Source organism: Callospermophilus lateralis, chromosome 11 (assembly GCF_048772815.1).
Source record: "Callospermophilus lateralis isolate mCalLat2 chromosome 11, mCalLat2.hap1, whole genome shotgun sequence".
Taxonomy (NCBI): Eukaryota; Metazoa; Chordata; class Mammalia; order Rodentia; family Sciuridae; genus Callospermophilus; species Callospermophilus lateralis.
In genome coordinates this window covers 15,401,772-15,427,953 of record NC_135315.1, presented here as the reverse complement: position 1 = coordinate 15,427,953, position 26,182 = coordinate 15,401,772, and the positions used below count along the sequence as shown (strand labels likewise).

At 35.6% G+C, this 26,182-nt stretch overlaps 1 protein-coding gene and 1 non-coding gene across 3 annotated transcripts in view; both read left to right on the top strand.

Annotated features, from left to right (window-relative positions):
* Tanc2 (tetratricopeptide repeat, ankyrin repeat and coiled-coil containing 2) overlaps positions 1–26,182 on the top strand; it is a 454,690-nt gene that overhangs the window by 234,997 nt on the left and 193,511 nt on the right. For both annotated transcript variants that reach the window (XM_076870152.2, XM_077110543.1), the window contains exons 6-7: positions 3,267–3,415; positions 8,738–8,924. In XM_076870152.2, coding sequence (XP_076726267.1) covers positions 3,267–3,415; positions 8,738–8,924 — 336 coding nt within the window. The remainder of the gene's footprint in view (positions 1–3,266; positions 3,416–8,737; positions 8,925–26,182) is intronic.
* On the top strand, positions 6,857–6,929 carry Trnav-cac (transfer RNA valine (anticodon CAC)). The gene has a single exon. It is a non-coding gene; the product is annotated as a tRNA-Val (tRNA).

Below are 26,182 nucleotides of genomic sequence, written 5' to 3'. Positions count from 1 at the left end.
CTCCGCTGGCCACTAGGCCTGTTCTGTCTGTTGGTTGCAGGTCTGTCTACCTAGCAGGCGCTGATGGCGGCTCTGCCCCTCCCCCTACCGGGGCGATGTGTCTGGTGGGCCACTGGGCCTGTTCCGTTGGTGGTCACGGTTCCGCCTACCTTGCAGGTGCGTGGAGCAGCTGTGCCCCTCCGCGGGTTGCTGGGCCTGACCTGCCGGTGGGTGGCAGGTGCACCTATTTTGCAGGCGCGGGGGGTGGCTCTGCTGCTCCTAGGGTTGCTGGGCCTGATCTGCTGGTGAGTCGCAGGTCTGCCTACCTTGCAGGCATGCGGCGGCTCTGCCCCTCCCCCAACCGGGGCGATGTGTCTGGCAGGCCGCTGGGCCTGTTCTGTCGGTGGTCACGGTTTCGCCTACCTTGCAGGCGCGTGGGGCAGCTGTGCCCCTTCGCAGGTTGCTGGGCCTGACCTGCCGGTGGGTCGCAGGTCCACCTACCTTGCAGGTGCGGGAGAGGGGGGTGGCTCTGCGGATTGCTGTGCCTGTTCTGCTGGTGGGTCGCGGGTCCGCCTACGTTGCAGGCGCGTGGAGCAGCTGTGCCCCTCCGAGGGTTGCTGGGCCTGACCTGCCAGTCGGTGGCAGGTCCGCCTACCTTGCAGGTGTGGGAGGTGGCTCTGCTGCTCCGAGGGTTGCTGGGCCTGATCTGCTGGTGGGTCACAGGTCTGCCTACCTTGCAGGCTCGCGGCGGCTCTGCCCCTCCCCCAACCAGGGCAATGTGTCTGGCGGGCCACTGGGCCTGTTCTGTCAGTGGTCACGGTTCTGCCTACCTTGCACACGAGTGGAGCAGCTATGCCCCTCCGCGGGTTGCTGGGCCTGACCTGCCGGTGGGTGGCAGGTGCATCTACCTTGCAGGCGCGGGGCGTGGCTCTGCCGCTCCTAGGGTTGCTGGGCCTGATCTGCTGGTGAGTCGCAGGTCTGCCTACCTTGCAGGCGCGCGGCGGCTCTGCCCCTCCCCCAACCAGGGTGATGTGTCTGGCGGGCTGCTGGGCCTGTTCTGTCGGTGGTCACGGTTCAGCCTACCTTGCAGGCGCATGGGGCAGCTGTGCCCCTTCACCAGAGATTCTTAAAAAAATGACTGATTCCGTGACTGAGGCAGGGAAGGTAGAAGGTAAGCCTGAAGCATCTTATGCCAGAAACAAAGAAATGATCAGAAAATGATAAGAATATATTAAATGGTAACAGAAGCCAAGTTAAAGAGGCTTATCCTATCCAAATGTAGAAAAAAATTGAGCTTACTATATAAATACTGATAGTAACAGATTATAACCCAGTGAATAAAATAGAAACTCATGAGTTCATTCTGCTATAGATAGATAAACAAGGTGGTGGTAATAATAATAATAATAATGTATTTTGCTGGCACAGTGGCAGACACTTGTAACAGAAGTCACTTGGCTTGGGAGGCCAAGGTAAAATCCCAAGTTCAAGGCCAGCCTCAGCAATTTAGGGGAGTGGGGGAAGGCTAGCAATATGGCTCAGTGGGAGAGTGCCCCAGGGTTCAATCCCCATTACTGCAAAACATAATAATAAGGAGAAGAGGAATCACTATTTGGCAAGCCAAGAAACACCAATGGATGCTAAAAATACTGAGCAAAAGTTTGTTGAGGAGGAATTCTGACAGATTTTTTTATTGTTTTGATACTGGAGTTTGAACCAAGGGGCACTCTACCATTGAGCTACTACATCCCCAGCTTTTTAGTTTGAGACAGTTGCCCAGGATGGCCTCAAACTTTAGATCTTTCTGCCTCAGCCTCCTGAGTAATTGGGATGATAGGCATGCGCCACCACACCCAGACAGAAGATACTTTTGTACAAGCTTTCTTGTTATCATTATTCACAATACGTAAAAGCTAGAAATAGTTTTAGATGTTCAAAAAAATGAATAGATGAACTAAATGTGGAATGTACTACATACAATGGATTATTATTTAACCTTAAAAGGAATTAAATTCTGATGTACATTATAAAATGATGAACTTTGAAAGCATTATGCTAAGTAAGATAAGTCAGACACCAAAGACAAATATTGTATGATTCCACTTACTTAGGAAATGCAAATTTGTGGAGGTAGAAAGTAAAATGGCAATCACTAGGAGCTGGTTAAAGATGGAAATGGAAAGTTATTTTTTAATAGGTAGAGTTTCTTTTGGGTATGATGAGTAATTTTTAAAATGGATAGTGGCAATATTTGTACAATATTGTGAAAGTACTTACTGTCAATAGATTGTAACAAAAATGTTAAAAGGGCAAATTTTATTATGTATATTTCACCATAAAATATGTTGAGGAATTGGACACCCATTTACATAATTTCTCTCACCCCTGCCCGAGCCCATTCACATTATTTTTCCCTTTGTGAATGTAAAAATCTGGCAGACGCAGTCATAGCCAAGTGATCAAAATTAGCACAGCAGCACATTTATGATAATTCTATCAAGAATGCATAATTGGAATAAAATCAGGAGGTGAATTTTAATTGAGAATTATTGTGAAAAATAACTGGCCTATAATCCTCAAAAGTGTCAAGGTTATGAAAGTTAAGAATAAAGAACTGCTCCAGATTAAAAGAGGTTAAAGAGAATTGATAACTAAATAAATAATATAAGCCCAAATTGGATCCTTCTACAATAAAGGACATTACTAAGTAAGTAATATCAAACTTAGATGGGGTCTACTGATGAAGTCATAATAATGTAAAATATTATTTTTCTGATTTCTGTGCTAGTATTTTAGGTTATAAAAAGAATGTCCTTGTTTATGGGAAATATATACCATTGGGAGGTGATAGGACATCATGTTTGTAACTTCCACATGGCTAATAAAAATATGTACTTTGTAGAATTCTTAAAACTTAAAAGCTTGAAGTTATTTCATGGTAAAAAAAGAGATAAAAGAATCTGACCAAAGTAGATTGTGCCTGGGAACACAATTGAACCATATTGAAATGCTAACTGTCAAAGAAATGGAAATTTTTTATATTAAGGAAGTTACAAAAACATTTTTTCAAATCCAAGTGTTTCTAATAGATAAATTGAGGATAATCTAAGTATATTATAGATAAATTAAATCTTTAAAAGTGGAAAGCTGTTTATAAGTTGGAACCTCATAATTTAGGATTTAGAATGTGAAACTAAAGAAAGTGATTGAACTAAATGTACAAATAGTTGCAGAACTAGACCATGTTATTTTGAAAGATTCACAATTTCAATACTTTTTCATTATAGGTGATGCTGAACAGGAACTTGGTCCCCCTCCATCTGTAGATGAGGCAGCAAACACACTCATGACTCGTCTAGGTTTCCTTCTTGGAGAGAAAGTCACAGAAGTTCAGTCAGGTGACCAATACAGCATGGAGGTACAGGATGAAAGTCAGGTAAGCTGCTTGCTATTAACTGTGAAACATGGTGTAACTCAATTTATTACACAAGAAAAAAATGGTATATGTGTGTTTGTTTGTTCTGAGAGGAATAATCTCAATTGTTGAATGTCCTTTGAGACCTGTAATGTAACTTAATTTTCCATAAACTTTATAATTTTTCAGTTTATGAGACATCTTTAGTTTCATTCTCAAGTTTAAAAACACCAAAAAGACACTTTCAGATTTTGATTCATGTATTGAATGAATGAATAAATAAATAAACCAATAAGCAATCCGGCCAACAGAATTAACCTCTAAATACTGAACCTGGAAATTATAGAATATACAAGTACACATGGATTATTTACCAAATGGATAGTATACTGAGTCATAGAGCAATTCTTGACAAATATAAAAAGATTTCAGTTCAGAACACAGTAGAACTAATTATAGAATGATAACTTATGAGATGATAGCTAAAAGAAAACGTGGACAATCTCCAAATGCTTAGATGTTAATTAATATCCTTCTAAATAGCCATTGAGTCCAAAAAATTAGAACATTTTAAAATATTTGCTCAAAAATAAATATTGGTTTTGAATACATATATTACAGCAGTAGAAAACCTAAAAATTAGTGGTCTAAATATTCGTCTTAGTTTTAAAACATCAGCAATTAAAAAATTATTTCATAATTTTTTTCTTTTGGATATTTCCATTGTTTTCATTTTAAATACAGCAAAGAAAGTACTTGAGCACTCTACCACTGACCTATAACCCCAGCACCCTGGTATCTTTTTTAAAAAATCAATTTATATAGTAACCTTGTTAGTATGAGATGCTTTCTAGGGTAAAAATTGGAATGATATATGTTGAGGGTTTTAAAGTATTGGCATAAATAAAACATCTATTTTACTTTCCATTTCTTGATATTAATGTTAAAATGTGACATATTCTAATAATGACCAAGTAACATGATGTAAGTCTTATATCAGATAGCCTGGGTCTTTGCCAAGGACTCTCTTCTTTCTATAAAACTATATATCTTCTGGTAATAAAATTTATGCTAATTACTTTTGAGATTCTTTATGTCATAGTATGTCACAGTGATTCTGAATAATGCCACAAGTCTATTGAGTGTGCCTTACTTGTAGATTTACTAAATGGAATAATCTTAAAATAAATGAAAATAGTACCATTGATTTAATGTAATCAAGGCAATATGGTATAACAAAAAAGCCATTGAAACCGGAGTGGAAAATTGTTCTAATACTAACAGTATCACCAACCATCTTATAAATTTGGACATGTCTCTTAACCTCTCTGGGCTTGAGATTTTTTATAGATAATAATAACTGAAATTTATTAAATTCTTACTCTGTACCAATCATATTAATTACTTTACTTGTGCTATTTTGTTTAAGTTTCCTTACAGTCTAATGTGGTAGGATCCATTCAAATTTCAGTTTTTAGATAAGAAAGTGGAAACACTCTGCCATAAAGTGATATAAGGATGTTCATAACCAGGCATTATGCTTTTACCACCTGTGTTATTTACAGCAACACCAGACTGTTCCAGCATAACACGAAATAGAAAAACCTGACAGGACAATTGTGAGAATCAGGTTAAATCATAAACACAAAAATATTTTGTAAGCTATAAAATGCCATTTGGAAATGGTATAAAATATATGTAATATAATTAGCATATAAATATATGCAAAACTATAATTTATAGGAGGACACTTCGTTGTTTTCATGTTTTTGATGGTTTTCATTTGCTCATTTCTTGAATGCAGGAAATAATATTCATTGTACCTATCATACCAGGTTGATAAGGAATAAAAGAAATAATATATAAAAGTATTTTTAAATTTCTAAGCATTATGTAAATGTAAATGTTAATAATAAAACTAAATGATAATTTCTTAGAATATAATATACCCTGAAACTGACTTGGAACCACAAAAGAGAGCGGCTAAATTGATCACAGAAATTTCTATTCTTAGCAAGATTATTAAGAACTAGGAGGTCATGTTTACTTGGTGGCTTTCTTCTGAGCAAAATAGCATACTAACAAAATAGACTACCATATTTAGAAAGATCCTGTATTGATGATGTCTACAGAATAACACTAGTGATGACTCTCACACAATTAGCATATATCATGTTTCTGCAAACAAAAAAATGTATTGAAAGTGATATTTGACTGACCACTTTATTTTCTTCTCTTAGCAGTTTCTTTTTATTATTATAATTATTGAGTCCTATTATTGTACAAATTAATGGGTTTCACTGTGACATTTCCATATATGTATATACATCCTTTGATCATATCCACCCTCTCCACTCTCTGCTCTCTTCCTTTCCCTTTTCCCTGCCTCCAGTCCTTTATCCTTCCCTAATGATCCCTCTTCTATTTTCAAGCTCTTATTTATTTCCACACATGTGATACTTCACTTTCTGTATGAAGCTAATTTCATTAACATGATAACCTGTTGTTTTATTCATTTTCCTGTAGATGGCATAATTTCATTCTTCATGGCTAAATAAAACTCCATTGTATATATGCCCCCTTTTTTAAATTCATTCATCTGATGATGGACACCTAGGCTGATTTCACATCTTGGCTATTGTGATATTGCAATAAATGGGTATTCAGTTATCTGTTGTATATGCTGATTTCATTTCCTTCAAGTTTATACCCAGGAGTCCGAATAGCTGGATCACATGAGTAGAACTATTTTTAGTTGTTCGAGGAACCTCCCTACTGTTTTCCATAGTATCTAATGTATGAATTTACATTCTCACCAACAGAGTATAAGGTTTCCTCATTCTCCGTATCCTTATCAGCATTTGTTATTTTTTGTTTTAGGTTTTTTGATTTGTTTTGTTTTGTTTTTTAAATAATCATTCTGAGCTGGGTAAGGTGGAATCTCTGGATGGACCTAGGAATTCCATCTTAGGTTCTTAGCTTGTGTTTTTGTAGAAACTCTAAGAAATCCCAACTGGGAGCTTTCTTTTGATCCCTCTGAAGTATGTTAAGGACAATAAGAAACCACTGAAAGATTGTAGAAGTAGAAAGTAACTTAATTAGATGTTCACTTTAGCCTATAGCATGGAGAACTGATATTGTTGTCTTTCTATATCTCATTAACTAGCCTTAAATAAATATGAGACCTTCTTTTTAATTCATAAGACATGAACATATCTTCTGTTTTACAAACAGCTTGACCTTTAAGGTTTGCTTTTACTGGTAAAGCTTTTAAAATATATAGTCTATGATACAATAACTTGTAGTAAAAATAGTTTGGGTTTAACCTCCGTAGTATCTAATGTATGAATTGGCAATGTTATGTGTATAATACAGTTTCCTTTCACAAAGAACAGAGTGAGAATCTTGTCTAAGAACAAAAATAGGTAGAGTGCATGTCTTTATAAAAAGTAATAGAAGGCTGGGGATATAGCTCAGTTGGTAGAGTACTTGCCTCACACGCACAAGGCCCTGGGTTCAATTCCCAGCACCACCAAAAAAAAAAAAAGAAAATAAATAAAATAAAGACATTCTATTTTAAAAAATTCCAAAAAAGTAATAGATTCATACCAAAATAAAACCTTTTCAATATGGAATGATTATAGATATAACTAATGTAAAAGATTAGAACACAGTTAATTTTATCAACACATTTTTGTTTTTTGTTTGTTTGTTTGAACTGAACCCAGGGGGCTTTACCACTGAGCCAAGTCCCCAGCCCTTTTTATTTTTTATTTTGAGACAGGGTCTTGCTAAGTTGCTGAGACTCGCCTCGAACTTGGTATCCTTCTGCCTCAGCTTCCCCAATCACTGGAATTATAGGCATGCACCATCACGCCCAGCCCATGTATTTCTTAAACTGGGTGTGGAAAGGTTAGAAATTGCCCAATGAATTTCTGATTGGAGGATTCTAATTCAATAAGACTGGGATGGGGATCAGTATCTGTTAGTTTTATTAGAGCTTATACATTTGTTTTTTGCATCCCACATTTGTTTTTTGCATGCCTAGTTAAAAATCTTGCTCTAGTAGACCAACCCCCTTTTATATGAATAGAGGAGATAACAAAGAAATTGAAATTCCTCTGTCCTCTGGAAAGAGATTATATAGTAGAGGAAATGTGCATATATTAAGCACTTATGTTATTAAGAAAACTCAGCTCTTAATGTATTGATATGATTCAAAGGATTTATGTAGTTGTAGGATAATGAGAATGTCATTTGTGCTTAGTTGAGTCAAATGTATCTTTTATGACCTGGTGGTAGTATTTAAATGAAAATCAAAACCTGGATAATTAAATACAAGGGATTGCATATGGAAATTATCATTGAAAAGCCTATAATATTCTTATAGCTAATAAGCAACATGTTCTTCAGTTAAATTATTAAATATAAATCCTCAGTTTTAGCAAATAATATGAATACAGACTATGTGAAGAATTTGAAAGACTTCTTTTAAATTAATATATAAGCATGTTTACTTTAGCATTAGTGCTTCTTCAAGTAACTTCGTCACTGAAACGTACCATTTTGAAAAGAATCAAATTTATTTTTGATAAAAATATATTTTCATTTACAATTTTAGTACTTTATTTGGGTAGAAGGAACTGAAGAAAAGTGAATTGTTATTAAATTATGAAGACCTGAATATATTATCATCATTATTTTTGTTAATTGCCCATTCCTTCATCAAAAAGGAGGTAATTTCAGGTTTAAAAATCATTAATTAAGGACACAAACTGATCTCTGCAGTCCATTTCTACAGAGATAGTTAGTTTTGTATTAAATCAACATTGTTTGACATATTTTATAAGATAAACTTTTAGAATAAGGCATTTTTCCTTGTGCTCAATTACTGTTTCATGTGGCTGCCTATATATCAAGAGACATAAATTCGTATTAAAAACTTTATTTTTATTTCTCCTCACCTTCAGAGGTATTATTTCTTTTAATTTACAAAGAAAATTATTAACAAAGTTCTAAGCCTTCTGAAAGTTTTATTGTTTATAAATAGCAAGGAAAACTTGTACATAATAAGAAATTTCTATATTCTGATACTGAATATTTACTTATCACTGTTATTTCCTAAGCAGGAAAAATGGGCCACAAGTCTCTGCTCATGTTAATTTCATGAAGATTCACCTTAATTATAGAAACTGTAGTTTCTTTGCTGGAAAGCAAAGGCAAAGCCTGATGGATGTAAAAGCCATGTGTAGATTCTTTATTCTTTTTTCATTAAGGTATTATTTTTTCCAAAATGTACTTAACTAGTCAGTTTATCTTTACTTCTTGATTTTAATTTTTCAGACCTCAGCAATCACCCAGCGGATAAGTCCCTGTTCCACACTGACAAGCAGCACTGCCTCTCCACCAGCCAGTAGCCCCTGCTCTACCCTCCCACCAGTCAGTACAAATGCTACTGCTAAGGATTGTAGCTATGGGGCTGTTACTAGTCCAACCTCCACCCTTGAAAGCAGAGATAGTGGCATCATTGGTGAGTTTATTTTTGTAATAATCTTTTTTTATTATTATTAGTTGTTCAAAACATTACATAGTGCTTGACATATCATATTTTGTAATAATCTTTTTGTGTCTTTGCTTTTTTCTTTTTAAATATACAAACTTAAGATTTTCAAAAATCTACTTTTGATATTATAGACAGATTGTTAGATGTTGTCTGTCTTTTTATTGATGTTGAAGAGAGAAATAAAGGTAAACAAAATGCAAGTTATATCTCCTTGCTTTACTTATCAAGCTAGTATACTTGATAAGAAGTGGATAGAAAAAGTTCTGTACACATAATACTGTAAATTCCCAAACATCATCTGTCAACAAAAGTGGTTCAGAAAAAGTTTATTCTTCACTGGAATAGTACTGAGTTTTGTGAAAACTGAAAGAAAAGATTAAGATTAAATGGCTAAAGAACTGAAACTGGAGTTGTTTGTGAAACTGGAATCTGTGCAAACCCACATATCAGTCCTTGGATAAGTTTGGGAGCCCCTTCAGGCTTCTTGTCAGCAAAAACATCCCCACTTTTCTTTTCATCTTCTAAAAGCGGGGAAAATGTTGTTTCTTTGCTTATGATTCAGGAATCTTATATTAATACATTCTTATGACAAGCTGTGGCACAAAGAAAACTTGAAATTTGGGGAAGTAACCAAGCTAAGAAAACTGCCATTTCATTTTTCTCTTTTGAATTTTCTAATATAATTTTTAAATAGAATATCCTAGTAAATTACATGGTTCTATGACTACATCTAAATTGTCTTCAACTTACTAATTAGCAGTTTGCAGCAGATACAAAAAAAAAAAAAACACTCTGGGAAGTTATCCATGAGTGAGATTAACTTCAAATTTTTCTTTCTTTTTCTACCATTGTTAGGTTTTAGTATCAAGAATTAGGCTAGCCTTGGGCTGGGGCTGTAACTCAGTGACAAAGTGCTTCCCTGGCACAGGTGAGGTACTGGGTTCCTCAGCACCACATTAAAAAAATAAATAAAATAAAGACATGCTATCCATCTACAACTACAAAAAAAATTTTTAAAGAATTAAGTTAGCTTCATAACATTGGTTGAGCCCATCTAAATATAAATATTGTTCAAGATCTACCCTTAATATCTCTATTCTTTTCTTTCTTAAGTGTTTCCATCCTTTTTTTTTTCCACTACCAAAGCAATGCTCTCTCTTCCATGATGCCCATTTCATTTCTCCAACTCCAACTTTTTTTGTTGTGGGGTTTTTTTTGTTTTTTTGGTTTTTTTTTGATACTGGGGATTGAACTCAGGGGCACCTGACCACTGAGTTACATCCCCAGCCCTCTTTTGTATTTTATTTAAAGACAGGGTCTCACTGAGTTGCTTAGCACCTTACTTTTGCTGAGGCTGGCTGTGAACTTGAGATCCTCTTGCCTCAGCCTCCCAAGCTGCTGGTCCAAATTTGATTTTTGATTCTACAGTCACACTTTTTATCACCATTCTTTTCACCATGGACAGAGGTTCAAGAATAATCATGAAGCACTCCAGTTATCTCTGCCTTCTCTGGAAATCTAAACAGACTGCTTCCTCTAGTCTTACAAGACCTTCTGTCAATAACTAACATTGTTACTTACAGTTATATATTATTTTTCTTTATAGTAGAACACATATTTCTAAATGGCAAAACTCACGTCTTATACTTTTTATTTACCCTCCAGATTTATCCTAATAATTTCTAATTTATGACTCATTTATATGAGAAGTCATTAGAGATAATCATTAAATAACTAAACATTTTTGACTAAGTAATATAGAGAAATAAAAACTGATGAAGAGTACCTTCTCTGTCCTCTGAGGTGGATTGTGAGATATTGGGATTACTTGTTCTTTGAATATTATTAGGATTCGTTATTAAAATAATCGAGACTCAATGTTGTCTTCATGCAATGAATGCAAATGTCTTAATTATTTTAAACTACTATTTCCATATATTTAGTACTATAAAACTATTTAAATTTTCTTTTTCTTCTCACATCAGTTTTTCATATAGTTTTTATCTTTTTTCAAGTTTATTGGCATAAAGTTGCCTAAAATTTTATTTAATAATGATATCATCTCTACCCAGGTACACAAACTAGGGAGCTCAGAATAATCCTTATCATCTCCCTCTCCCTGTATTTCTCATTACTGTGTTTTATTTTGTTTCTTCCTAGCATTGCTTTGGTGGTCCTCACTATCTCAGACTTAGATTAGTCCTAATTTCATTGTTCTCTTGACTTTTCATCTTGCCTTCCTAAATCTGTTTTTCAAACAGCCATCAAAATAAATGAACTGAAAATCAATTACTTCTTTAACTCTGAGCTAAAGTAGTTAGCTTTAGCTAACATCTTGTAAGATGAAGGGAACTACTTGAAAATTAAATCTGACCACATCACTTCTCTGACTCCCATTTACATATTATATAAAGCCTAGGCCTTCATGATCTGGTGATGGCCAGTTTCTCCAGTCTTTCCCACTTCTTCCAAGAACCTTATACTTATTATTCTAGCAATACTAGAATTCGCTATTGTCTGACACGTTCTAGTTTTATCATTTCTATGTTTTTGCTCATGTTGATTATTCTTCAAATATCTCCTTTTAAGTTTGACTTATTTCTTACAAATCTTTTAAGATTCAGCTTAAGAAATATTGTCACCAATACTACCACCATCTCTCTTCAGTTTTGCACTCATGCTTCTATCCATTGCATAGCATTACTTCATTACTGCATATGCACATTACTGGGCATATCTGTATCACTGTATTTAATACATGGCATTATAATTATTTTTTAAGCCTGCTTTCCCCCATTAGACTTATTAATTCCTTTTTAACAAATACTGAGACTTAATCATCTTTACATCAGTGGCACTTAGCCCAGTAACTGGCACTGGCACATTGTAGCAGAGTAGTTGCTTAGTAATAACTGATAGGAGATTATAAGGAATATGGTGTCTAACTAGGCACAAATATAAGACCATTAAGATAATAAAATTATGCCAATAAAAATCATAAATAGACCCACACAGGAATCCAGGCCCAAGTCAGACTGGCAGACCCACACCCAAGCCCAGGCCTAGGATCGCCCCTGTCAACCCACGTAGGAGCCCTGGCCCAGGCCCAGAACCACCCAGCATACCCATGCAGAATCCCAGGCCTAGGTCAGGCCCAGAACCATCCCCCAGCAATCCACCTGGAAGCCTAGGCCTATGTAAGGCTCAGGACTGCACCCCCACCTGCAACCCACACCAGAGCCCAGGCCCAGATCAGGTTCAGGACTGCCCCTGCTCACCTGTGTGAGAATTCAGGCCCAGGACTGCTCCTGTGCAGAGTGGAGGACCATGCCAGAACTCCCCATTTACCAATGCATTGCTCCCCCAACCAGCCTCCATCTTGGGACACTGCAGCCACCACCATAACCCTTCCCATGTAGTAGCCTCCATCTTGGGACAACAGGCAGGGCCTGGAGGAAGCTGCATCTTTGAACAGGCAGCCTAAAGCCCCATCTCTGAAAGTGGTTGCGTCCATCTTGGGAGATTCCCACTGCTATCTTGAGTTACCTCTGCTATTGCCACCATCATTTTAGTTATAGTGTCATCCATGTTGGGACACTGGCCAGGGACTGGAAGCCCAACACCAAGGTGAGGTACAGGAAATTTGTAAGGACACTACAAGATTAAAAGGTAGAATCTGCAATACCTCAGATCTGCACTGCAAGAAAGGAAGACACATAGACAACATGAAAAAACAAGGGAACAAAGTACCCCAAACAAACCAAGATACTACAATATTAGAATCCATTGACAACACAGTTGATGAAATGTTCAGAATGTACGTAATTAAAATGATCTGCAAATTAAAGCATGACATAAGAGAACAAATGCAGGCCAAAAATTGATCACCCTAACAAAGAGATAAGAGAACAAATATAGGCAACCATTGATCACACCAACAAAGACATAAGGGAGCAAATACAGGTAGCAAAAGATTACTTTGAGAAAGAGAGAGATTCTTGGGGGAAAAAAAACAATCAGAAATCCTTCAAATGAAGGAAACAATAAATATAAAACTCAATAGAAAGCATCACCAACAAACTAGAGATCACTTGGAAGGATAGAATGTCAGATAATGAAGACAAAATATGCAGTCTTGAAAATAAAGTTGACCACACAGTGAAGATGGTAAGAAACCATGAACAGAACATCCAAGAATTATGGGATAGGATCATAAGAACAACTCTTGAGATTTATTGAGATAGAAGAAGGCATAGAGATTCAAACCAAAGGAATGCACAATCTATTCAATGAAATAATATCAGAAAGTTTCCCAAACATGAAGAATAAAATGGAAAGTCAAATACAAGAGGCTTATAGGACACCAAGTGTACAAAATTACAACAGATCTATACCAAGGCACATTATAATGAAAATGCCTAGCATACAGAATAAGGATAGAATCTTAAAGGCTTCAGACCAATTCGGATCTCAGATTTTTTCAATCCAGACCCTCAAAACCAGGAGATCCTAGAACAACATATACCAAGCTCTGAAAGAAAATGGTTACCAACCAATAATATTATTCCAGTAAAACTAAGCTTCAGATTTAATGATGAAATAAAAACCTTTCATGATAACCAAAAGTTAAAAAAAAATTACAGCAAGAAAGCCTGCACTGCAGAGCATTCTCAGTAAAGTATCCCAGGAGGAGGAAATGAAAAGTAACATGAAAATCAGCTAAGGGAGGAACTACACCAAAGGAAAAACCCAGTCAAGGAGAAACCAAAAATAAACCAAAATATCTGTGAATACAAATCATATTTCAATAATAACCCTAAATGTGAATGGCCTATCTTATCAACTAAAAGACATAGACTGACATATTAGGTTGAAGAAAACCAACAATATGCTGCCTTCAAGAGACTCATTTCATAGGAAAAGACATCTACAGTCTGAAGATGAAAGGGTGAGGAAATATGTAACATTCACTTGGACCACGTAAACAAGCAGGGGCTTCCATCCTCATATCAGACAAAATGAACTTCAAACCAAAGCTAGTAAAAAGGGATAAAGAAGGACATTTCATACTGCTTAAGGGATTTAGACATCAACAAGACATAACAATCATAAATATCTATGCCCCAAACAATGGGCATCTATGTATATCAAACAAGCCCTTCTGAACTACAAGAATCAAATAGACCACAACACAATAATACTGGGTGACTTTAATACATCTCTCTCACCATTGGATAGATTTTCCAAACAAAAACTAAACAAAGAAACTATAGAACGCAATAATACAATCAATAACTTAGACATAACAGACATATATAGAATATTCCATCCATCAAAGAGCAAATACACCTTGTTCTCAGAAGCACATGGATCCTTCTCCAAAATAGACCATATGTTATTCCACAAAGCAAGTCTTAGCAAATACAAGAAATTAGAGATATTACCTCTATTCTATCTGACCCATAATGGAATGAAATTAGAAATCAATTATAAAATAAAAAATAGAAACTATTCCAACACCTGGAGACTAAATAATATGCTTTTGAATGACACATAGATAACAGAAGACATAAGGTAGGAGATAAAAAGAAATTCTTAAAAGTAAATGAGAACTCCGATACAACTTATAAAAATCTATGGGACACTATGACGGCAGTGCTAAGAAGAGTTTATAGTTCATTGTATTGAACTCACTCATTAAAAGACTCAAAGTCAACAAACAAACCACCTGACAAAGCCCTAGAAATGGTGCATTTGACAAAATACAGCACCTTTTCATGTTCAAAACACTAGAAAAACTAGGGGTAGTAGGATCATACCTCAACATTGTAAAAGCCATCTATGCTAAACCCAACGTCATTCTAAATGGAGAAAAATTGGAAGCATTTCCTCTAAAAACTGGAACAAGACAGGGATGCCCTCTTTCACCATTTATATTCAACATAGTCCTTGAAACTCAATTAGACAAAAGAAATTAAAGGGAGAGGAATAAAAACAGAAGAACTCAAACTATCGTTATTTGCCGACAACATGATTTTATACTTAGAGGATCCAAAAAAACTCCACCAGAAAACTTATAGAATTAATAAATGAATTCAGCAAAGTAGCAGGATATAAAATCAACACTCATAAATCAAATGCATTTCTATACATCAGTGATGAATCCTCTGAAAGAGAAATTAGGAAAACTACTCCATTTGCAATAGCTTTAAAAAAAAAACAAAAAACTTGGCACTCAATTTAACAAAGAGATGAAAGACCTCTACAGTGAAAACTACAGAAATTGGAAAGAAATTGAAGAAGACTTTATAATATAGAAAGATCTCCCATGCTCTTGGGTAGGCAAATTAATATTGTCAAAATGGCCATACTACCCAAAGCACTATACAGATTTAATATGATTCTAAGTAAAATACCAACATCATTCCTTGTAGAAATAGAAAAAGCAATCATGAAGTTTATTTGGAAAAATAAGAGACTCAGAATAGTAAAGCAGTCCTTAGCAAGAAGAGTTAAGCAGGAGGCATCACAATACCAGACCTTAAACTATACTACAAAGCTGTAGTAATAAAAACAGTATATTGGCACCAAAATAGACATGTAGACCAATGGTACAGAATAGAGGATGCCAAGACAAACCCACATAAATACAGTTATCTCACACTAGACAAAGGAACCAGAAACATACATTAGAGAAAGGATAGGCTCTTCAAAAAATTATGCTAGGAAATCTGGAAATCCATATGCAGTAAAATAAAACTCAACCCCTGTCTCTCACCATGCGCAAAACTCCACTCCAGTGTATCAAAGACCCATGAATTAGACCAGAAACCTTGCACCTAATAGAGGAAAAAGTAGGCCCAAGTATTTATCATAGGACCCGACTTCCTTAACACGATTCCTAAAGCACAAGAAATAAAATCAAGAATCAATAAATGGGATGGATTCAAACTAAAAAGCTTCTTCTCAGCAAAAGAAACAATCAAAGAGGTGAACAGAGAGCCTGCATTTTGGAAACAAATTTTTTGCCACATGCACGTCAGAGCACTTAATTTCCAGGATATATAAAGAACTCAAAAAACTTAACACCAAAAAAACAAACAACCCAATCAATAAATGGGCTAAGTAGGTGAACAGACACTTTCAGAAGAAGATATATAATCGATCAACAAGAATATGAAAAAATGTTCAACATCAATGTAATTAGAGAAATGCAAATCAAAACTACTCTAAGATTTCATCTCACTCCAGTCAGAATGGCAGCTATCAAGAATACGAAAAACAATAAGCATTAGCAAGATTGTAGGGGGGGAGGGCACACTCATACATTGCTGATGGGTCTGCAGTTGGTGCAGCTGATCTGGAAAGCAGTATGGAGATTTCTTAGAAAACTTGGAATGGAACTACCATTTGACCCAGCTATTCCACTCCTCCATCTATACACAAAGGACTTAAAAATCAGCATACTATAGTAACACAGCCACATCAATGTTTATAGTAGCTCAATTCACAATAGCTAAACTGTAGAAGCAACATAGATGCTCTTCAGTAGATGAATGGATAAAGAAACTGGTGTAAATACACAATGGAATATAACTCAGCATTAAAAGAGAACAAAATTATGGCATTTGCAGGTAAATCGATGGAGCTGGAGAATATCATGCTAAGTGAAGTAAGCCAATTTCTAAAAACCAAAGGCTGAATGTTCTCTCTGATAAGTGGATGCTGATCCATAAGGGGGCGGTGGGTAGCATAGGAAAAATGAAGGAACTGTAACTGGGCAAAGGGGGTGGGGGAATGGGGGCTAGAAAGATGGTAGAATGAGATGGACATCATTACCTTAGGTACATATATGACTGCACATACAGTGTCAGACGCTGCATCATGTACAACCAGAGAAATGAAAAGTTTTGCTGCAATCATGTACAATGAATCAAAATGCATTCTTCTGTCATACAAACCTAATTAAAATAAATAAATTTTTTTTAAAAAGTGGGACGACCCCAAATTCATTCTGTGAATTCGGTATCACTTTGATATGAATATTATATCAAGACCCATCAAGGAAAGAACAGCATACATAAATATACCTGATAAAATTAGATACAAAAATCCTTTAAACATGTCAGCAAACTACCTTCAAGAACACTTTAAGAAGATACTGCACCATGATCAAGTGGGTTTCATCTCAAGAATATAAGTTTGTTTTAATATACAGAGCTCAGTAAATTTAATTCACCACATCAATAGAATTAATGAAAACAATCACATTATCATCTAAATATACCCTGAAAAAGTCTTTGATACAATCCAGCCCCATAAATGTTAAAAACATTGGAGAAACTAGTGATAGAAGGAACTTACTGCAACATTTTAAGGGCTATATATGACAAGCTCAAAGTCAACATCATATTGAATGGCGAAAAACCAAATGCATTTCCTCTAAAATGAGGAACAAGACATGCATGTCCACTATCACTCTTCTTCAGTGTAATTCTTGAAACTCTAGCTGAGATAAGAGAAGGAAATTAAAGAATGTAAATAGGAAAGGAAGCAGTGAATGTGTTTGTTTCCTGAGGATATCTTCCTATACTTAGAAGATCCAAGAAACTCTACCAGAAGAAATCCCTAGTAATTGGGGAAATAGAAATAAAGACTTCATAGTTATTTCATCTCACTCTTGTTAAAATGAAAGGCATCAAAAATACAAATAATAATAATTGTTGGTATGAATGTTGGGAAAAAGTAAATTCATACATTGTCAGTGGTACTGCAAATTAGTACAACCACTTTGAAAAGCAGTATGGAGATTCCTCTAAGGAGTAGGAATGGAACCCCATATGACTCAGGTGTCTCACTTCTTGGTATTTATCCAAATGTACTAAAATAAGCATAATACAGATACACATTCATATCAATGTTCATAGCAGCACAGCCCAAAATAGCCTATTTATAAAACCTGTACAGGTACCCATTGAGGAACAAATGAAAAAAGAAAATGTAGCTTTATTCATCCATAATGAAGCATGAAATTATTTTATTTGCTGGCAAATGGATGGAACTGGAAAATATCTTGTGAAGCGAAATAAACCAGACATTGAAACTTAAGGATGATGTTTTCTGTCTTATGCTAAAATAAGAAAAACACAGCGGGGGATTCCATGAAATAGATGTAAGATCAGTGGAGGAGATAAAAGGGGTGGAAGAAGAGGAAGGATGGATGGGAAGGAGGAGGAACTGGGGAATGAAACTGACTAAATCATGTGATGTAGATACATGATCATATCTCAGTGAATAACACCTTTATGTACATATATAAAGCCAATTAATAAAATAACAAATCAACAGAAGGAAGATCAGTAGAGTAGAGGAAGAGGAAGAGAACAGGCATGAAGGAAAGGTAAGAAGCCATACTGGTGACTCAAATTAAGCAAATTATATTCCATGCATGTACAAACTCCATTATTTTGTGTAAATATAATGCACTAATGAAAATATTAAAAAATGCAAAAGTTAAAAAAAATCGCAAATATCAAACACCTGACAATTTACCACCTCAGATTCGTGAGTTTTAGGAGAGATAAGCTATGATGGCAACAGAAAATGCTCTCTGTAGTAAAAATTACATATGAGGTGAACTGAGAGAACAGAGGATCAAAGAAGTTTAATTAAAAGTTTTCAGAATTCTAGAGAGGAACTTCTTATATTTATAATACTTAAGAATTCAGGCATTTCTAGTATACTGACTGACATAAATAGGATTCTATATATTTTGGCATGCCAGAAGAGTGATTTAATAAGGCACATGTATGAATTTCATTGCTTCAAGCAAAAATTTTGATTATCCCAATTTCTTAAAATATGCATAATCTCTAACCTTTTCATTGTTCATATTAAATTGTGATAATAGTACTTTTAGATATGAATTTATAGCAAAGAGGTACACTACAGCATGAATCCATTTGCGTTTCTGCACTTTATTTAACACCTACAAAGATTAAATATCTGTGTCCAAGTCTTTGTTCAGTGATTATGTTTTCCTGAAATTTTACTTTAGCAAATTGTTTTTTAAGAATCTCCTAATTAAAGCCTCTTGTTCCTTTAGTAATGCACATTCTAGCAGAATGTTATATGTTCTTTGTTTGATCCAAATTGTCACTTTACAAAAGGCATCCCTGAGTCATTACCTGAACACTAGATCATTTCAATTAGGTTTTTTTTTTTTTTCATGTTTTACCTACCTGTTTTCAGAAATATCTTTACTACTACTACTTTCTAATTACTATACTAGTGACTTCATCATCTTTTCCACTTCTGTACTTACTAAGCACTATGTAAATTTCTGGTAGTCATAGGGTTATATTTATATTGCATGACATGTTTATTAAAATAGCATGAATAGTTTTTTCATTAGGACGATTAAGAATACTGAACAGAGGACTAGGGTTGTGGCTCAGAGGTAGAGTGCTTGACTAGCACGTGTGAGGCCCTGGGTTCAATTCTCAGTACCAAATGTAAATAAATAAAGATCTGTTGATAACTTAAAAAAAATTTTAAAAAGAACACAAAACAGAGTGTTTTTCTTGTATAATTAGACAAGTAGTTCAATAGTTTAATAATAGCCATTTATTGAGTGCACATTATGATCCAGCTATCATTGTTTAAAACTTATAATAACTCTTTAATAAAATAGTTGTAAAGATTTCAAAGGATTATTGAAATGATGTATGACACTTAACAAAAAAATGCTTATAAAAAGTTTTCAATAACAATATAGTAAATCAAGAGAAAAAGAGTGCAGATGAGTGCAAGAGGACCTAAGACATTTCAGGTGGAGTTTTCCAGGATTTGTTCTTCAACACATAGGGTTGTGTGCCCTGTCCTCATAGTATAAACCTGATGTGTATAGGAAATCTTGATTTAAGGAGAGCTTCTAGAAAATCCCCAATATGTTCTTTGATGCCCTCTAGATACATAGCCAAGCCAGGCTATCTAAGTCCAGGTTGTGTAAGTTTTCAGCTAGTCCTCCTTAACAAAATATTAGCAAACTGCATTCACAAACACACTAAGATAGTACAGTTGGGTTTCATCCCAGGATGCAAGGTTGGTTCAGTGTATGCAAATCAATAAATATAATTCAACACATAATTAGATTTAAGAACAAGAATCATATGATCATCTCAATACAAGCAGAAAAAAACATTTGACAAAATCTAGCACCTCTTCATGTTAAAAACAGTAGAGAAACTAGGGAATAGAAGAAACTTAACATTGTAAAGACTGTGTACAATAAACCCAAGGTTGTCATCATACTAAACAAAAAACTGAAAGCATTTCCTCTAAAATCAGGAAAAACAAGACAAGGATGTCCACTCTCACTACTCCTGTTCAATGTCATTCTTAAAACTCTAGCCAGAGCAATCAGACAAGAAAAGGAAATTGAAAGGATACAAAGGAGAAGAATTAAACTTATCTTGGTTTGCTGATGACATGATCCTATATCTAGAAAATCCAAAAAACTCCACCAGAACATTTCTAGAGCCGATAAATTCAACAAAGTAACAGGATATAAGACCAATGTGAACAAAGCAATCATTTTTTTATACTCGAATAATGAATCTGCTGAAAAAGAAATCAGGAGTATTCTTCCATTTACAACCACCTCAAAAAAAAAAAAGACTTGGGAATAAATCTAATGAAGAAAATGAAAGAGGTCTACGATGACAAGTATACAACACTGAAGAAAGGAATTGAAAAAGACCTTAGAAGATGGAAAGACCTCCTGTGTTCTTATATAGGCAGAATTAATATTGTCAAAATGGCCATACTACCAAAAGTGTTATACAGATTCACTGTGGTGCCCCTCCAAATGCCAATGACATTCTTCATAGAACTAGGAAAAAAATAGTCCTAAAATTAATTTGGAAGAATAAAAGACACAGAATAGTCAGAGCAATCCTGAGCGAGAAGAGTGATGTGAGGGGTATCACAATACCAGAACTCAAATTATACTGTAGTGCCATAGTAACAAAAACATCATGGCATTGGCATGGTGTTGGCATCAAAACTGACATACAGCCCAGTGGAATATAAGATACCAAGACAAATCCACATAAATACAGTCATCTGATATTCAACAAAAGTGCCAAAAACATAAGTTGAAGAAAAGATAGTCTTTTAACAAATGGTGCTAGGAAAATTGGATAGCCATATGTAGAAGAATGAAACTGGATCCCCTTTAACCCTACATAAAAGTCAACTCAAAGTGCATCAGAGACAGAGAAATTAGACCAGAAACTTTCAACTACTAGAAGAAACAGAGAGTCAACATTCCAACACATTGGCACAGGTACCGACTCCCATAACAAGATCCCTAAAATAAAACCAAGAATCAGTAAATAGGGCATCATTAAATTAAAACACTTCTGCATAGCAAAGGAAATGAGCATGATGAGAGAGCCTTCAGAATGAGAGAAGATCTATGCCAGCTGGTCCTCCAAATGGTGATTAATATCCAAAATATATAAAGAACTTAGAAAAACTTAACATCAAAAAACAACTAGCCCAATTAGTAAATGGGCAAAAGAACTAAACAGATACTTCTCAAGAGAAGAAATATGAATAGCCAACAACATATGAAAAAATGTTCAACATCCCTTGCAGTCAGGGAAATGCATATCAAAACTACAGTGAGAGTTCATCTCATTCCAGTTAGAACAGCAATCATCAAGAATATAAATAATAGTAACTGCTGACAAAGATGTGGGGGAAAAGATACATTCATACATTGTTGTTGGGACTGCAAATTAGTACAAGCACTTTGGAAATCAGTGCTTTCCTTGGGAATGGAATTACCATATGACCCACTCCCTGACCCAGAAGAATTAAAGTCATCATACTGTAGTGATACAAGCCCATCAACATGTATAACAGCACAGTTCACAATATCCAAGCTATGGAACCAATGTAAGTGCCCATCAACAGAAGAAAGGATAAGAAAAAATATATATATATATAAAATAGAGTTTTATTCAGCCATAAAGGAGAATGAAATTATGGCATTTGCTGGTAAATGCATAGAATGGAGAACATCATGGTAAGTGAAATAAGCCAGACTCAGAAAGGCAAGAGTCTATTTCCTCTCATATGCAGAAGCTATACCAAAATAAGGGGGATGGGAAGTGGGGCCAAGGGAATCGCATCAATATAGAAAGGAAATCCATGGAGTAAAGGAAGGGAATTAAGAGGAATGAAAGAGAGACTCAAAACGGGAGACATGTGGAATGAAATTGACCAAATTATGCTATGTACATATATGAATTTATTATAGTGAATTTCATGTTTATGTATTTTCATAAAGCACTAATTTAAAAAAAAACTATAAATGAGAGAAAGACCAGTAGAGGAAGGGGGACCACAGGAGGTAGGAGGAGGAAAGGAAAGAGTAAGCCCTGGGACTGAAGTGGAGCAAATTATAATCTGTGTATGTATAATTACATCAAATGCATGAACCTCAATATTGTGAAAAATATAATGCACTAATTAAAAAGCTAGTCCTGAGTGCTTCCAGAAGAGTTTCAAACTTTAAATAGCAAATTATAAATCATTAATTATCCTAGATGCACTTTTCTTGGTTTATAGTCAATACCAGACATCTAGAAATCCCCAGAGATAAGCCTAGACTGGCTCACTATAATTGTAAAACAATGCTATATTATTTAATATAATTAAGATAATGTTTCTTCTTAGACTTAGAAAACTGAGAGTAAAAATAATTGATTCCAGCGAACTCAGATTTGTATGACTGCAAAACCCATGGTCCTAATTATTACAATACATTTCATAATTTTAAAATGTCTTAGAAGAAATGACCTAAGACTTTTATCTGGAATTAAAAATGTAGTCATCACCAACAAAGGTAGAGTAACAAATTCTAATATTGTGGAAGAGAAACCAGTTTTAAAATGCACAAAAGATTCGAGTAGGCATTTCACCAAACAAGATATATATATAAGTAGCTAATAAGTGTATGAAAAAAAAAGCTTGATGTCATTAGAGAAAGCAAATTAAAATCACAATGGAATACTGCGTACCCCCCCCCCTTTTTTTTTTTAAAGAAAGGGCCATGTGTAGCAAAGATATAGACAAACTATAATGACTACATATTACCTATGGGAATGTAAAAATTTACAGCCACTTTGGGAAACAGTTTCACTGTTGTTAACAAAGTTAAACATAAACTTACTATACAACTCAGAAGTTTTACTCTTAAGAATCAATCTAAGAGTTGGGCGCAATGGCATATATCTGTAATCCCAGTGGCTCTGGGCTGAGGCAGGAGAATTAGGAGTTCAAAGCCAGCCTCAGCAACTTAGCAAGGCACTTAGCAGTTCAGGGAGACACTGTCTCTAAATAAAGGCTTGGGATGTAGCTCAATGGTTAAGCATCCCTGGGGATATAGTTCAGTGGTTAAGCATCCCCTGGGTTCAATCTTCAGTACCCCCCCCAAAAAAAAAATCCAAGAGAACTGAAAATATTTTAATGGGAAGCAACATTATTTACAATGTTAAAACTTGAAAAAAAATCCAAATATTCAATAACTGGTAAATAGATATACAAACTGTGGTAAACCCTACCATGAAATATTATTTATTAAGAAAAATTAATAAACTATTAATGCTGCAACATAATTAACCTCCAAAATGTGCTAAATGAAAGAAGCTAGATTTAAAAAAATCTTCCTACTATTTGGTTCTGTTTATATGAAATACCAGAAAAGGCAAAAAAGAAAATTAGTAGGTATCTAGAACTGGAGTGAGAGCAGAGACTTACTATAAACAGCCCCAAAGGAATATTTTTTTGGATTATGCAAAGGTGCTGAAACTGAATTATAATGAAGATTGTGTCAGTCTGTAAATTTACTAAACATTACAGTAGGTGTATTTTACATTATATAGTATATACAATAATAAATATAGATGTAATTTTTTGTCAGCCTGTTTATAAGGTTATAATTTCCCCTTTCTCACACTATTCCTTCCTTGCCTATATAGTAATATAAACAGATACACCTTGTAAGCAGTTCTTCATATTGAAATGTTGCTTTTTTAATCTGCACCAAGGAAAGAGAATAGAGACAATCTCAGAAAAACCTCTTTAATTACTTCTATTTTCCTGCTGTTCTTTGTTCAACCTGAGAACAATTAGATCTAGAGAAAATAATAATAGAGATAAAAATAAATTAGTATTATGATTTAGATATGAGATGTACCACAAAAGCTCATGTGTGAGATACTTCAAGAAAGTTTGGAGGTGAAATGATTGGTTTATGAAAGCTTTAATAAGTGCATGAATCCACTTGAGACGATGAACTGAGTGGTAACTATAGGTGGGGAGGGGGAGGCTGGAGGAAGTCAGTCACTTCTTCTGGTCTCTGAATTCCCACCAGCATTGAGGTATATATTTTTGTCCCTTGCTAAGCAGAGAGAGTGCTTTCACTCACTTATCTTTCTTTCTCCCTCTCCCTCTCCCTCCTGGTGGCCATGTTTTGAGCTGATTTCCTCAACCATGCTCTTTTACCATGAAGTTCTGCCTCACCTCCAGCCCAGAACTATGAACTCAACCAACTAGTGGTTTACCCTCTGAAACCATGAGCCCAAAATAAACCTTTTCTCCTCTAATAGCTATTGTCAGGTCTTTTGGTCATAGCAGTAAAAAAGCTAACTAAAACAGAAATTGGTACCAGGAGTGAGATCTTGATGTGACTAACCTGGTTCAGAAACCTTTGAAGCTGGCTGGGAGGGAAGGGATATTTTGAAAAGTTTAGAGATGCAAATTAAAAAAGGTCTAGAATGTTGTAAGTAGAGCTTAATGGGCAATGCTGGTGGGAATTCAGAGACCAGATGTCAATAAGATTGTGGACAATAAAAAACACTGGGCTTATAAGGTTTCAGAGAAGGACTCCATTGGAAATTAGACTGGAGGCCATTTATATATGCTCTGGAAAGAAGTTGTCTATGTTTTACCCATGTCCTGAGACTTTGTGTGAGGCTGAATTTAAAGGTGATGGACTAATTAATCTGACAGAGGAGATTTCAAGGCACCACAGTATTCAGGAGGTAGCATGGATATTACCAACAGCTTTTGGCCAAGTTTACTGTAATAATCAGTAACAGAAAAACAAAGCAGACGATTTGAAAAACTTGTAGTTTGGCTAGGAAACTGCAAGAAAAACTCAGGTTAAAGACTTGAGGTTGTTGAAGGGATTATACCACTAAAAATACTCTGCTAAGTACTTGATCCCAAAACAAAAACAATAGGAAAGATGGCTTGAGGGCAACTCGGGATCAAGGATGTAAAAGTAAAATTTCCTTTGAAAAGAGACCATGGGGTTACCCTGCTTGCACAGGGGAAGGGGGTTATAGGGTATTGCTTCATCATACTCAGCTATGCTTGGCTGTTGTTCAAGATGGTGGCAACCTTGGCATCAACTATGTAGTACTGGTTCTGCAGGAATGTAGGATGCTGAAATTAGGGGGGTCATAGAGGCTTCTACCAAGATTTCAAAGAAAGACCTTGGAGACCAGGCAAAGTGCAATAGGGTCAGAGTCCCTGTGGGCTGCCCCAGAGAAGGTGATGCATAAAGAAGTGAGAAGGCAGCCAAAGCTGCAGTGGAGAGACCCCTGATGTTAAAAGATGCCAGTACCATGGGACATCTGCCAAGAAAATCTGCAGAAATTGAGCAGAAACAAGCTGAGAGAAAGAGGCCATGTGGGCTGCAACCAGCAAGGCCATAGGGGCAGAGCTACAGAAGTTCTTTGGAAAGAACAGAACAATGTGCCCCAGATGCTATACTTGAAGTACAGAACTTGTTTGCCCAACTGGATTTCGTCTTATTTTGGTCCCATCTCTTCTTTCTGTGCCCCTGTTTCTTCCTTGTGAAATGGAAATGTTCACTCTGTGCCTTTATATATTGGATATATGGTAACTTACTTTGGATTTTTACAGAGGCTTACATTTAGAGTTTGCCTTGACTCTCAGAGAAGACTTTGGACTTGAACTTTTGGGCATTGCAGGAACTGTTAAAACTTTGAGGACTCTTAGAAATGGACTAGGAGCGGGGGAGGGGGAGGAGGAGGAGGAGGAGGAGGTATTTTGCATTTTGAAATGGGCATGAGCTTTTGGGGGACAAGATCAAATTTTAAGGTTTAGGTATGAGGTATCCT